The sequence below is a fragment of the Phocoena sinus genome, chromosome 8 (genome assembly GCF_008692025.1).
Source record: "Phocoena sinus isolate mPhoSin1 chromosome 8, mPhoSin1.pri, whole genome shotgun sequence".
Taxonomy (NCBI): domain Eukaryota; kingdom Metazoa; phylum Chordata; class Mammalia; order Artiodactyla; family Phocoenidae; genus Phocoena; species Phocoena sinus.
The window spans coordinates 84675677-84689684 of record NC_045770.1 but is presented as its reverse complement, the minus strand read 5'-3'; the positions used below and the strand labels follow the sequence as shown (position 1 = coordinate 84689684).

Below are 14008 nucleotides of genomic sequence, written 5' to 3'. Positions count from 1 at the left end.
AAGCTATGACCTTTATACCTGTGAACATTCACATCACCTTAAAAGTCTCTATGTCTTCTATCTTTACCACAAATTCATCACGCTCTCTGTATTGGCCTTCTCCTCCACTTTCTGTGTTCTCCTCATCTGTAAAACCTTCTATGGCAACAGTGTCCTGTCCTTTTGCAAACTGGTCTGAAGGAAGACCATCATGTTCGATGGACTTTGGGGGTTCTGCAGAGTTTATATTTTCCAGGATATTTACTGCAGATGAAGTAGAGTAGAGAGGTTCTTGCTTAACTGCGCCCACAGTGGTGGAGGAAGTAGTAGCAGTACCAGCAGTATTGGCAGTTGGACTAGTAGTTGCCACCTGTAGGGCTTCTGAAACTAGATCAAGCAAATGCACATTAGTAATACAAATTATTAAACATTTACTTGCTTTGAGTAAAATCTGAACAGTTTACAAAGAAAGACCTTATTATTTTTGCCATCAAATTATTTGAAACAATGAAATTAAAGAATGGTTATTAACTTCCAAGAACCAAAGTGGTGAGAATTACATCTGGATGACAATTAGACAGAACCTCCATCGACCTAAACTCACCCCTACTTCCACTTAAGTATTTAGCACAAAAATATTTTTAAAAGAATAGAGACAAAAAAGTGATGCAAGACAAGGAAGGGTCAGCCAACTGAAACTGTGAATTCCTAGAAGAAAAGCTGATTGGACGTGGAAAACAAAAACAGCACCTCCCAAATACTTTGAAATACCAGTAGAAGCTACCGAAATAAAAAGGATTATAAAGTAATGTTATGAAAAACTGTATGCTAACAAATAACTTAGATGAAACGGACAAATTCCTAGAAAGACACAAACTACCAAAAGAACTCAAGGAGAAAGAGAACATCTGAAGAGACCAATAACAAGGGAATAAAAGAAATTAAGAACATCCCACAAAGATAAGCACAGACCCAAATGGGTACACACGGGTTCTATCAACAGTTAAGTAAGAATTAATACCAATCCATTATAAACGCTAAGAAATAAGAGGAAACACTTCCCAACTCATTCAAGGCCAGTATTATTCCAATACCTAAACCAGACAAAAATATCATGAAAAAACTACAGACCAGTATCCCTTATGAATACAAACACAAAAACCTTCAGCAAAATATGAGCAAATATACCAACACTGAAAAGAATTATACATCATAACCAAGTGGCTTTTATCCTAGGAATGCATGCTTGGTTTTAACAGCTGAAAATCAATCAATCACCATATTAATATAATAAAGGACAAAACCACAGGATCATCAGAATAGGTACAGAAAAAGCATTTGGCAAAATTCAGTATCATGAATTTAAACACTTTCATGATAAAAACACTCAAGAACCTAAAAATAGAAGGGAACTTCTTCAACCTGATAAAGGCCATCTACAAAAAACCCACAGTTAACATCATACTTAACGGTAAAAAATGAGATGCTTCCCCCTAAGAAGGATGTCTGAAGAAATAAAACTGTATCTGCAGATGAAATGATCTTGTATACAGAAAATCCTAAGGAATCCACTAAAAAACTATTAGAATAAATAAATTTAGCAAGTTTGCAGGGCATAAGATAAATATATAAAAATCAATTGTATTTCGAAATGCTTTCAATGAGCCATCCAAAAACAAATTTAGAACAAAATTCCATTTATAATATCATCAAAAAGAAACTATTTAGGAATAAATTTAATGAAAGAAGTACAAAGTTTATATTCTGAGACCTATAAACATTGTTGAAAGAATTAAAGGTCTAAATAAGTGGAGAAACATCCTGTGCTCACGGATAGGAAATGTCAACATTGTAAAGATGGCAAACTCCCAAATTGATTAAAAGAATCAAGGACTACCCTGTCGGTCCAGTGGTTAAGACTCCACGCTTCCCCCCACCTGTAGGGGGTGTGGGTTTGATCCCTGGCCAGGGAACTAAGATTCTATACGCTGTGTGGTGCAGCCAAAAAAAAAAAAAAAAGAATCGGCATAATCCCTATAAAAATCCTAGCTGCATTTTTGGCAGAAGCTGACAAACTATTCCTAAAATTCATATGGAAATGCAAGAGAGCCAGAATAGCCAAAAGAAATCCTGCAAATAAAGTTGGAAGACTCACATTTCAGAAATTTCAAAACTTTACCACAAAGCTTTAGTAATTAAGACAGTGTGATGGTGGCGTAAGGATTGACATATAGATCAAAAGAGTAGAATTAAAGTCCAGAAATAAACTCTGTATTTATGGTGAAATGATTTTCAACAAGGGTGCCAAAACCATTCAATGGGGGAAAAATGAAAAAGCTTTTTAACAAATGGTGCTGGGACAACTAGATAGGAATGAAGAATAAAGTTGGATGTCTACCTCACACCATATACAAAAATTAACTGAAAGTGGATTATAGACATAAATGTGAAAGTTAAAATCATGAAACTCTTAGAAGAAAAACAGGTATAAATTTTCATGACCCTACATGTAACAAAAGAAAAAAATAAGCTGGACTTCATCAAAATTTAAAACTTGTGCTGCAATTGATGCCATCACAAAAGTGGAAAGATAACCTACAGAATGGGAAACACTGTTTACAAATCATGTACTTGCTAGAGATTTGTATCCAGGATATATAAAGAACTCTTACACCTCAATGATAAAAAAGACAAATAACCCAATTTAAAAAGTGAGCAAGGGCTTCCCTGGTGGCGCAGTGGTTAAGAACCCACCTGCCAATGCAGGGGACACGAGTTTGAACCCTGGTCCGGGAAGATCCCACATGCTGCGGAGCAACTAAGCCCGTGCGCCACAGCTACTGAGCCTGTGCTCTAGGGCCCGTGTGCCAAAACTACTGAGCCCACGTGCCACAGCTACTGAAGCCCGTGGGCCTAGAGCCCGTGCTCCACAATGAGAAGCCACCGCAATGAGAAGCCATGCACCGCAACGAAGAGTAGCCCCCACTCACCGCAACTAGAGATAGCCTGCATGCAGCAACGAAGACCCAACACAGCCTAAATAAATAAATAAAATTTATTAAAAAAAAAAAAAAAGTGAGCAAGGACCTATTTGTCCAAAGAAGACATAAAAATTGTCAATAAGCACATGAAAGGCCATTCAACACTATAAGTCATTAGCTCAATGCAACTTCAGTAGATAATTGCAATCTCACAGCTATTAGGATGGCTACAAAAAATACAAGCAATAACATGCTAGCAGGCGTGAGGAGAAACTAGAACCCTTGTACCTTGCTGGAGAGAATGTAAAATGGTACAGCCACTATGGAAAATAGTTCGGCCATTCCTCAAAATGTTAAGCATATAACCAAGGAATTCCACTTCTAAATTCCACTTTCTAAATAAATAAATCTACACAAATACCTGTATATGAATGTTGACAGCAGCATTATTCCTAATGGCCAAAAAGTGGAAAAAACCCAAATGTCCATCAGCTGATGAATGGATACACAAAATGTGGTATATCCACATTATTAGGGAATAAAAAGGAATGAAGTACTGATATATGCTACACCATGAATAAACACTGAAAACATTACATTAAATGAAAGAAGCTAGTCACAAAAGGTCAAATATTATATGATTTCTTTTACATGAAATGTCCAAAAAAGGGCAAATCTATAGTGAAGATAGATTAGTGGTTGCCTATCATTGGGTGTGAGCGTGGGTGTGGAGACTGACTAATAATGGGTTTCTTTTTGGATAATGAAAATATTCTAAAATTAGATTGTGGTCATGGTTATACAACTCTACAAACCCAGTGAATTATACACTTTAAATGGGTGGATGTTATGATATGTGAATTATAATTTAACAAAGCTGTTAAAAAAGGACTTTGAAGCCTAGAGCTGATAGAGAAGCTCCAGGCTGAGAAACAAATATAAAGAATATGCAGCACTGCAGCAGTAATTTTGAGTAGTGCTGATGAACTAAAATAATAACATATACAATAATAAGTAAATAAAACAGGAAGGGCAGTGATCCCCTTGCTTATGTTGAGCTGTAGGCAGCAGGGGTGGCTTGATCACAGGCCAAAATGTAAAAACTGTTCCCTGAAGAAAGTGAACTCTATCTGCCTACAGGAGGGGTTGAGAGGGAATCAAAGCAGAGCCCAACACAAATCCAGACCTATGAAACACAAAAGAAAATGGAAAAGCAGATAGGCAAGGGAAATGAGTGAACTACAGTGCTTGGCAACTAGAGTACATCTCTCCCTTATTCTAGCTAATTAGGGGGGAGGAGGGGCTGAGGGGGGTGGTCTAATAGCTGTCACCAGCCAGCCTACCTGATCTGTATCCCAAATTAAAACTATCCTCATACATTTATATGACTCCTCCCAATCAAAGGGAGGCCTGTTGAGGAAATACAAATGAATAATCTAATTATCAAGTCACTGTGCGGTATATCTTGAACTTACACAGTTTGTACATCAATCATATCTCAATAACAATGGGAAAATAATCTAATCATTCAAGATTAGATTACAGAATTTTATCCTAATGTAATATATTTTTATGCTACTATAACTATACATCATACTTTCTGCCTCAAAAATGTATATAAATGGAAATCAATTTTTTATGTCTTGTGACCAGAAGGCTCTATATATTAAACACTTCTAACATTATAATACTTATAACACATAATACCGTAGATCTAAATTAATATTTTTTCAAACTTAATGTAAAACAAATGTAAATGTAAAACGAATGCTTCTTTTGAGTGGATGTGGCATTTAAAACTTACTCGTTTATGGACTCATGGGTGAATATTACTTATTGAGATAGGTTTTACAACCAATTTTATTTCTGTCCTTCATTTTTATTGATAAAGGAACTGGGAAACATTGTTCTTATAAATAATGGATGAATGAAGAAATAAAAGGGATTTTATTATAGCAATGTCACTGAATTTTGAAAATGCACTCTAAGTTACATGGCAAAACAAATCACATAGCTATCTATGAACAAAAACAGAGGTACGGCCACCAGCAGACCCTCAGAAAAAGAAACTGCAAGGGACGTGCTTTAGTCATAAGCTTGTCATCCCAAGGAGATGTGAGGTGCAAGAAAGAATGGAGGGCAATATGGTAAATATATAAATAAACCTAAGCAAACACTGACTATTTAATACACTATTTCTTGTTGAGTATTAGAAAATAGGATAGAATTAAAATACATGGGGGAATTCCCTGGTGGTCCAGTGGTTAGGACTCCGCACCTCTACTGCCGGGAGACAGGGTTTGATTCCTGGTTGGGGAACTAAGATCCCACAAGCCACGTGGCGTGGCCAGAAAGAAAAAAACGCAAATATTAAAATACATGGTAACATTAAAGTTAGGAGGGGGTAAAATGGAGTTTTAGTGCTCAGAGTCTTTACGTTATTCGGGAGAGTAAGATACTAATGGATTTTGAGAAAGTGAAAATGCATATTGTAATCCCTATTATCTCCAGGTAAAGAACAGAAATATTTCATCAAAATCATCAGGGGGGGGAAGGGGGTGAGAGGGTAGGTAAAGATAAGAATGAAATAAGACTGACCATGTATTGATGATTACTGAAACTGAGTGATTCATAGATCGGTTTAATTATACCAACCTTTGTAACTTTATGTTTGAAATTTCCATAATAAAAAGTTAAGGAAATATTTTATAAAAAGAATAGCTTCCAAATTAGCAGAAGGAAAAACTTATCAATACTGTATGATGCTCTTTATAAGAAGTTTTAAAATGGGCCAAACAAAAGTACAGGGATACATACACAGGTGGTAAAATTTACAAAAGAAAAGCAAGGAGGTGATTACCATCCAACTCAGACAGTGGTTAGTTCTACAGATTATGAGCTGGATTTACTTTAACACTCAATTTACTTTTGAACTTTCTTGCTTTCTAATGAGTAGCATTTAACACCATAAATTTTCTTCTTTGCCCCACACATTCCTGGCACATCCCCTTGGTTCCAAAATATGATGCTCCACTGTCCTAAGTGAGTTGTCATTTCAGCTTTGGTTTCCTTTTAAAGCCATGAGTTATTTAGAAGTTAGCAGAAGTTATTTAGAAGTTTTACAAAGAAAAACTTACTTTTATTTGTCTCTTTTTTCCTTTCTGCTATTTTTTTATGAAATTACTGCATTGTGGTCAGGGAATATGTCTTAACTAATATTTGCATTTTCAGATTTATGGGAATTTTATGTGTGTTTTTCTTATGTGTATCATATTTCTATATCTGAGTTATATCTCACAAGAAAAAAATATTCTGAAAGAAGAGATATGGAAAATATACTAAAAATGCTAACAATAAGATTAGTATGGCAATATTAAAATGTGAAAAAGAGATTTTATTATGATAAAAGGAAATTTAACTGTAGTAAAATTTCAAACACCCAATTACATGGGTTCAAAACAACTACACAGTATTAGAAAAACAATAAAACATAGTTGGATACTTCAACACACCCTTTTCAGTAATCAACAGATGAAGCAATCTAGAAACAAATAAGGATAGGGAGGATTTTAAAAAACCTTTTTATTAAAGATTTAAAACATATGTAAGACTATACAAACCCTCACATACCATAACCCAACTGTAACAACCACAAACATTTTGATAAATTTATCTTTCTGTCACCTCTTTTATATTTGCTGGGATAGTTTAAGGCAAATTCCAGACCTATCATTTACTTGCAACATGTACATATACATTTTGTTAAATAACCTAATATCATTTATTACATTACACAAAAAATAAAAAGATATAAAGGACTTGAACAATATTACAAATAAAACCTATTAGCACTTGGTACTCATGGGATATTTATAAAAATTGACCATTTACCAAGCTAGTAACAAAATTTCCACAAATTTCAAAATGTAGACATTACTTAATTCATATTCCTTTGACCACAATACAACAGGGCCATAAGTTAGGATTAAAGGAATACCAAAAACAACCAAAAAACCAAAAATCTACTGGGAAACAGGCAAGACCCCACTATTCTTAATAACTCTTGGGTTAAAAGGAAATCAAATGAAACGACAAACCATTTAGAAAGGACAGTGAGAGCATTAAAAATTGAAACCAGAGGAATAGAGCCAGAGTGTAGTGAAAAAAAAAAAAGGAAACATACAACTTTAATGCCATTCATTAGACAGCAAAGAAATAACAAACTAGCCAGAAAGAGAATATTCAACCCAGGGAAGATAGGGAAAAAGAACTGATAAAAGCAGAAATTAAGAAAAAGTGAGTAAAAAATGATGATAAAAAAAAAAAAGTACATTGGTTCTTTGAAAAGAACAATTAAATAGGCAAGTCTTCCATAGATTGATAAGGAAAAAGATTCAAATAATCAGCTGGAACAAGAAAGAACATACCTACAGAAACAGAGGAGACTACAAACTTATAAGGTAATAGTATGTACAACTTTATAACAACAAATTTTAAAATCTAAATGAAAGAGATGATTTTACTAGAAAATATGCCATTCTTGAATTGGCCCAGATAGATCAAACTATCAGGAAAAAACTAGAGAGTTCCAGATATATTCTTAGAAATCTCAATTATATATAATAAGCTTTTTAAAATTTAAACAAATATAAAAACTTTCCTAATTCAATTTGTAAGGTCAGCATATTCCTGAATACAAAAATGAACAAGATTAAGACAAAAAATACGATACATTCACTTCATTTATGAATCTAGGTGTAAAAATCCCAAATAAAATACTAGCAACTTAAATCTTACAGTGGACTAAAGCAATTCATCATGACCAAGCAGAGTTCATGGTAGAAATTTTTAAAAAGAGGTTTAGGGCTTCCCTGGTGGCGCAGTGGTTGAGAGCCCGCCTGCCAATGCAGGGGACACAGGTTCGTGCCCCGGTCCGGGAAGATCCCACATGCCGCGGAGCGGCTGGGCCCATGAGCCATGGCCGCTGAGCCTGTGTGTCCGGAGCCTGTGCTCCGCAACAGGAGAGGCCACAACAGTGAGAGGCCCACGTACCACAAAAAAAAATAAAATAAAATAAAATAAAATAAAATAAAAATTAAAAAGAGGTTTAGCATTAAGAAATCAAGTAATAGATGAATGTGGGGGTAAAAGAAAGCAGATTTACCAGAACCAGCTCAAAAAGGCATCTGACAAAATTCAATGCTCATTGTTAATTTTAAAATAATCTTCAGAACTTCAAAACATAAGGATATCTTCTTAAAGGGTATGGTATACTAGAAACTGACAAATATATTTCATAGTCAAACACTACATATTTTACTAAATATCAAGAAGGAGGCCAGGATGCTTGCTATCATTGCTACTATTAAACAACAGAGGCCTGAGCCAATAAGATAAGTTACCAAAAAAAAAAAAAAAAGAAACAGATAAATTACCATTATTTTTAGAATATATAATCATCTACTTAAGAGTGCAAAAGCATCAGGTGGAAAAACTGTTAAAATAGAAATTCAACAAAAATGCCAAACACATGATGGAGACACAGAAATCAATCATTGCCGTATATTATCAGTAACCAATGAGAGAACACTATGGGGAAAATTATATTTAAAATACTAGTAAAACTAGTATTTTTTAGATACTATAATATAGAATATCTATGTGGAAAAAATTGATACGATATTAAAAGACATAAAATAAGATCTGAATAAGTAGAAAAACACTACATTCCATAAGTGGATGAGAAGACAATATTGTAAAGATAACAATTCTCCCTTAAAATTAATTTATGAATTCAATGTAATCACAATCAAAATCTCAAAACATTGAAGGGGCTCATACCGGCCCATTACAGGACAGTTTGAGCATCAGAAATAACTACTGTAACCTGTAAGACAAATTTTTAAAAATTCATGAAAAGCTTCTGGTGCCAACCAAGATGAAGTTAAGTCCACTAGACCTACTTATTACAAATAAAAACTCTGTACAAAACATAAAATGCAACTACCTGAAGACTCTGCAAAGTTAGTAACTGCAGGCAGACTGGGGAGGGAAGCCCAAACTGAAATAATCTTTATATAGAGATGTTTCCTCACTTTCCTTCCTCTCTTATCACTTAGCATTAACTAGAGGGTGGCCCTTATGCAGAACTACACAGGACACAGACAACAAAAACTCCAAGAAAATCTGTCTTTCTGGACAGAGGAGTGGGGAAAGGAGCCCCATGCAAAGTAAGAATGTGGGGGGCCACTGTCATTTCTTTTTTCTTCTCTCTCTCTCTCCCAGCCCTGCCCCAAGGGCAACCCAAGTCACAGAGCTGCAACGCAAAGGCAGTAAACCTGACATCTTAAACCCGAACAGAAGACCTGTCTTTTTGGCGTACCACAGGCACCTGGATGGGGCATGGGCTCCTATGGCATGAAGAGAGTAGAAAATGTTGTATGTCAATTATATCTCAATAAAGTTGGGGAAAAACATGTAGGAGGATTCCCTGTCCTTTCTTCTCTTCTCTCAATGTGCTGCCCCAAGGGCAGTCCTAGTTGTACAGAATTGTGTTAAAGCATAAGCAGCTAAAAAAAAAATCCAAGGAAAATTCCAGCTTTCTAGCCAAATGTCTGGGAAAGGGAACCGAGAGCTGGGCATGTAGGGAAATTCCCAGGGAAGAGAGAACTGGAGAGTGGTATTCTCTAATTCTGTGCATGAACCTACACAAATCTTAGTTTCATGCCTAAACTGCACATATGCAGAATATACCCAAAGTAGTATAGCAAAGTCTTTGAGATCTAAACTATAACAGTCTACCATCCACCCAAGTTCCAGACTAACTGCTCTGACAGATCCAAAGCACCAGAGCAAAGGCTTTGAAAACTGAACTAACTTCAGACCATCACTCAAAGATGAGACAGAACTCATGGTCTGACTGCCTGCTAAAACAAAACAAATCAACATCCTGCAGAGGATTTTAATAGAACCCAGAGTCTTACAGTATTGTACTCAAAATGTCCAGGATATAATCCAAGACTGCTCAATATATTAAGAACGAGGAAAATGTGACCAATCTTCAAAGAGAAAAGATAAGTGGCAGATGCCACTCTAAGGTGACTCAGATGTTAAAATTATCAAAGACTTGAAGGCAGCTATCATAATCATGGCTCCCTGGGGTAAGGTGAACATACTTTTGAAATGAATGGAAATATGTAAGTTCTCAGCAGAGACATTGGAACTAGAAAAAGAACCAAATGTAAATTTTAGAATTGAAAAAAATATCTGAAATAAAAAATTCACTGGATAGGCTCAGTAGCAGAATTGAGAAGGCAAAAAAGTCAATGAACTTGAAGACAGACCAATAGAAATTATACAATCTGAAGAACAGAGGGGGAAAAAAGATTGAAAAAGAAAGAAACAGAACCTCAGGAACCTGAGTAACAATATAAAAATATTTTACATTTATGTCATTGGAGTCCCATAGGAGAGAGATTGGTGCAGAAAAAAATAACGTCCCCAAACTTCTCTAATTTGGAAAAAGAGATACATTTTATAGATTCAAAAAGCTCAATGAACTCCAAACAGGATAAACCTTATCCAGACAAATAATTACAATCCTGAAAATCAAAGAAAAAGTCTTAAAAATGGAAAACTTCTTTGTGTTGAAAGGAAATGATACCAGAGGGAAACCTGGAACATCAGGAATAAAGGAAGTGCAACAGCAATTATAAATATCTGGGTAAATACAATAGACTATTCTGCTCCTGTTAAGTTATTTAGAATATATATGACTGTTGAAAGCAAAAATTACTTCTCTATCAGGGTTTTCAATATATGTAGAGGTAATATATAGGACAAATATATATAACATAAAGGCAAAGGGTAAAGAGATCTCTATGGTATTCAGGTTTTTACATTTTAAGTAGCAAAAATATTAACTAAGTGGATTGTAATCACTATGTCAACTAAAAACATAATACAAAAGGATACAGCCAAAAAAAAAAGAGATAAATTTAAAAATAAAATAGTAAAAAAGTTCAAATAATTTTTTTTTTAAAGATAGGAAAGAGGAGACAGGAACAAAAAAGGGAAACAGAAAACGATAAAATGGAAGATTGAACTATATCAATAATTACATTAAATGTAAATGGTCTAAACATTCTAGCTGAAAGAGAGATTATGAGATTAGAGTTTTTTTTAAAAAGACAAAACTGAACTATATACTGTCTACAAAATACCCACATTAAATATAACGTCACAGATAGGTTAAAGGTAAAGGATGGAAAAAGATACATGCAATTCATCAAAAGAAACCTGGAGTGGCTACATTGATAACAGACAAAGTAGACTTCAGAATAAAGATTATTACCAAGGAAAAAGAAGGATATTATATACTGATAAAAGGGTCAATTCGCTAAGACTTAACAATCCTAACTGTGTACATATCTAAAAACAGAGGTCAAAATACACAAAGCAATAACAGATAGAAATGAAAAGCAAAACAGACAAATCTACAAGCATACTTGGAAGCTTTGGAAATCCTCTCGCAGTAATTGACAGAACAAGTAAACAGATAACCAGCAAGGAGAAGAATCTGAACAGCACTAACAACCAACTTGATCTAATTGACATTTATACAACAATCCACACAACAGCAGAATACACATTCTTTTAAAGTGCACTGGAACATTTATCAAGATCAACCATATTCTGGGCTATAAAGCTAACCTTAAAAATTTTAAAGAATTGAAATTACACAAAGTAGAAATCAATAAAGGACAGATGTCTGGAAAATTCCCAAATATTTGAATATCTTAAAATATGATTCTAAATAACTCATAGATCAAAAAGAAAGCACCAAATGGAATTTTTAAAACTTTTAGAACAAAAGAAAATAAAAACAAATAATAAAAATAAAATCTGTGGGATATAGCTAAAGCAGGGCTTAGAGAGAAGTTTATAACATTAAATGCTTAAAGCAGAAAAGAATAGAGGTCTGAAATCAGCAATTTAGGCTTCTACCATATGAAACTAGAAAAAAAAATACTAGCACATAATAAACCAAAATCAAACAGAAAAAGGAATTAATGAAAATAGCAGAAATCAGTGAAATTGTCAACAAAGGAGAAAAATCGATGAAACTAAAAGCTGGTCTTCTGAAGAGATCAATAAAATTAATAAAACTTCTATCCAGACTAACGAAGATGAAGAGAGAAGACACAAATGACCAACATCAAGACTGTAAGAGTGGGACCCATGTGCTACAACTACTGAGCCTGCGTGCCACAACTACCGAAGCCCGCATACCTAGAGCCTGTGCTCCATAGCACAAGAAGCCACTGCAATGAGAAGCCCACGCACCGCAGTGAAGAGTAGCCCCCAACTCGCTGCAACTAGAGAAAGCCCATGTGCACCAACAAAGACCCAGTGCAGCCAAAAATAAATAATTTTTTTTTTTAAATAATTTTTTTTAAAAAATAGGCCATATTTTATTTTTTAAAAAAAGACTGTAAGAGCGGGAATCACTACAAGACCTACAGAAATTAAAAAGATAATGAGGAAATGCTACTAACAACTCTATATTCATAAATTTGACAACTTAATGAAATGGACCAATTCCTTCAAAGATACAAAACACAGTCAAGAAGAAACAGACTAGTTGAATAGTTCTGTCAGAGAAATTTAATTCATAGAAAACTCCAGGTCCAGATGGTTTCACTAGCAAATTCAACCAAACATTTGGGGAAGAAACAATACTACCCAATCTCTTGCAGAAAATAGAGAAGAAGGGAATACTCCCCAACTCACTTATGAGGTCAGCAATAACCAGATACCAAAACCAGACAAAGGCATTGCAAAAAGAATACTACAGACTAATATTCATTGTGAACACAGATACAAAAAAATTAGAAAACTGAATCCATCAATGTATAAATGAGATAATATATCAGTCAGTGGAGTTTATCCTGAGAATGCAAGGCCACAGATATATTTAACAATCAATCAATGTAATTCACCATACTGACAGACTACAGAAGAAAACTACATGATCATTTAAATAGATGAAGAAAAAGCATTTGACAAAATTCAACCTCCGTTCATTATAAAAACTGTCGGCAAACTATAAAATATAAGGAACTTCTTTAATGCAATAAAAAAAGGCATCTACAAAAACCTACAGTGAACATCATAGTTAATGGTGAAAGACTGATTTCTTTCTCCCAAAGATCAAGAACATGTTCAGGATGTCCACACTCAGCACTCTTATTAAACATTGTATAGGAAGTCCTGTATATTAAGACAGGTATGAAAAAGCATTAGACTGGAAAAGAAGAAATAAAACTATCCTTATTTGCAGATGACATCATTTTCTACATAGAAAATCCTATGGAATCTAATTTTTAAAAACCATTTTTTTTTTTGGCCGTGCCACATGGCTTACGGGATCCTAGTTTCCCAACCAGGGATCAAAACTGTGCCCCCTGCAGTGGAATTGTGGAGTCCCAACCACTAGACCACCAGGGAATTCCCATTAAAAAAGTCTTAAAATAAATCAGATTTTATTTTATAATAAATGTGCGGATTTATTATAAATAAATAAATGTGCGGATTTAAGATCAACGTATAAAAAATAACTATTTTTATAATCTACTAATGCATAATTGGAATCTGAAAATTTTAGAAAGTGTCACTTACAATAAATAGCACCCCAAAAAACTTAGGAATAAATCTAACAAAGCAGGATCTATATGCCAAAAACTACACAAGACTAGTGAGAGAAATCAAATGTGTGCATGAATTAAGGCTCAATTGTTAACAGTTTAGTGTTCCTCAAATTGCCACAGATTCAAGGAAATCAAAATCCCAGAAGGATTTTTTTGTAGATACCAACAGCTGACTTGAACATTTAAATGCAAATGTAAAGGAACTAGAATAGGCAAAACAATTTTGAAAAAGAACAAATTTGGAAGACTCACACTGCCTTATTTCATTCAAGATTTACTGTAAAGCTATAGCAATTAAGACAGTGTGGTACTGGTGAAAGCATAAACACATAGATCAAT

The 14008-nt window shown here is 34.4% G+C and overlaps 1 protein-coding gene across 3 annotated transcripts in view; it reads right to left on the bottom strand.

The window, feature by feature from the left end:
- QSER1 (glutamine and serine rich 1) overlaps positions 1–14008 on the bottom strand; it is a 78467-nt gene that overhangs the window by 20875 nt on the left and 43584 nt on the right. For 2 of the 3 annotated variants that reach the window (XM_032640530.1, XM_032640531.1), the window contains exon 5: positions 38–366. In XM_032640530.1, the coding sequence (XP_032496421.1) occupies positions 38–366 (329 nt within the window). The remainder of the gene's footprint in view (positions 1–37; positions 367–14008) is intronic. The other variant, XM_032640532.1, reaches the window with a different exon arrangement.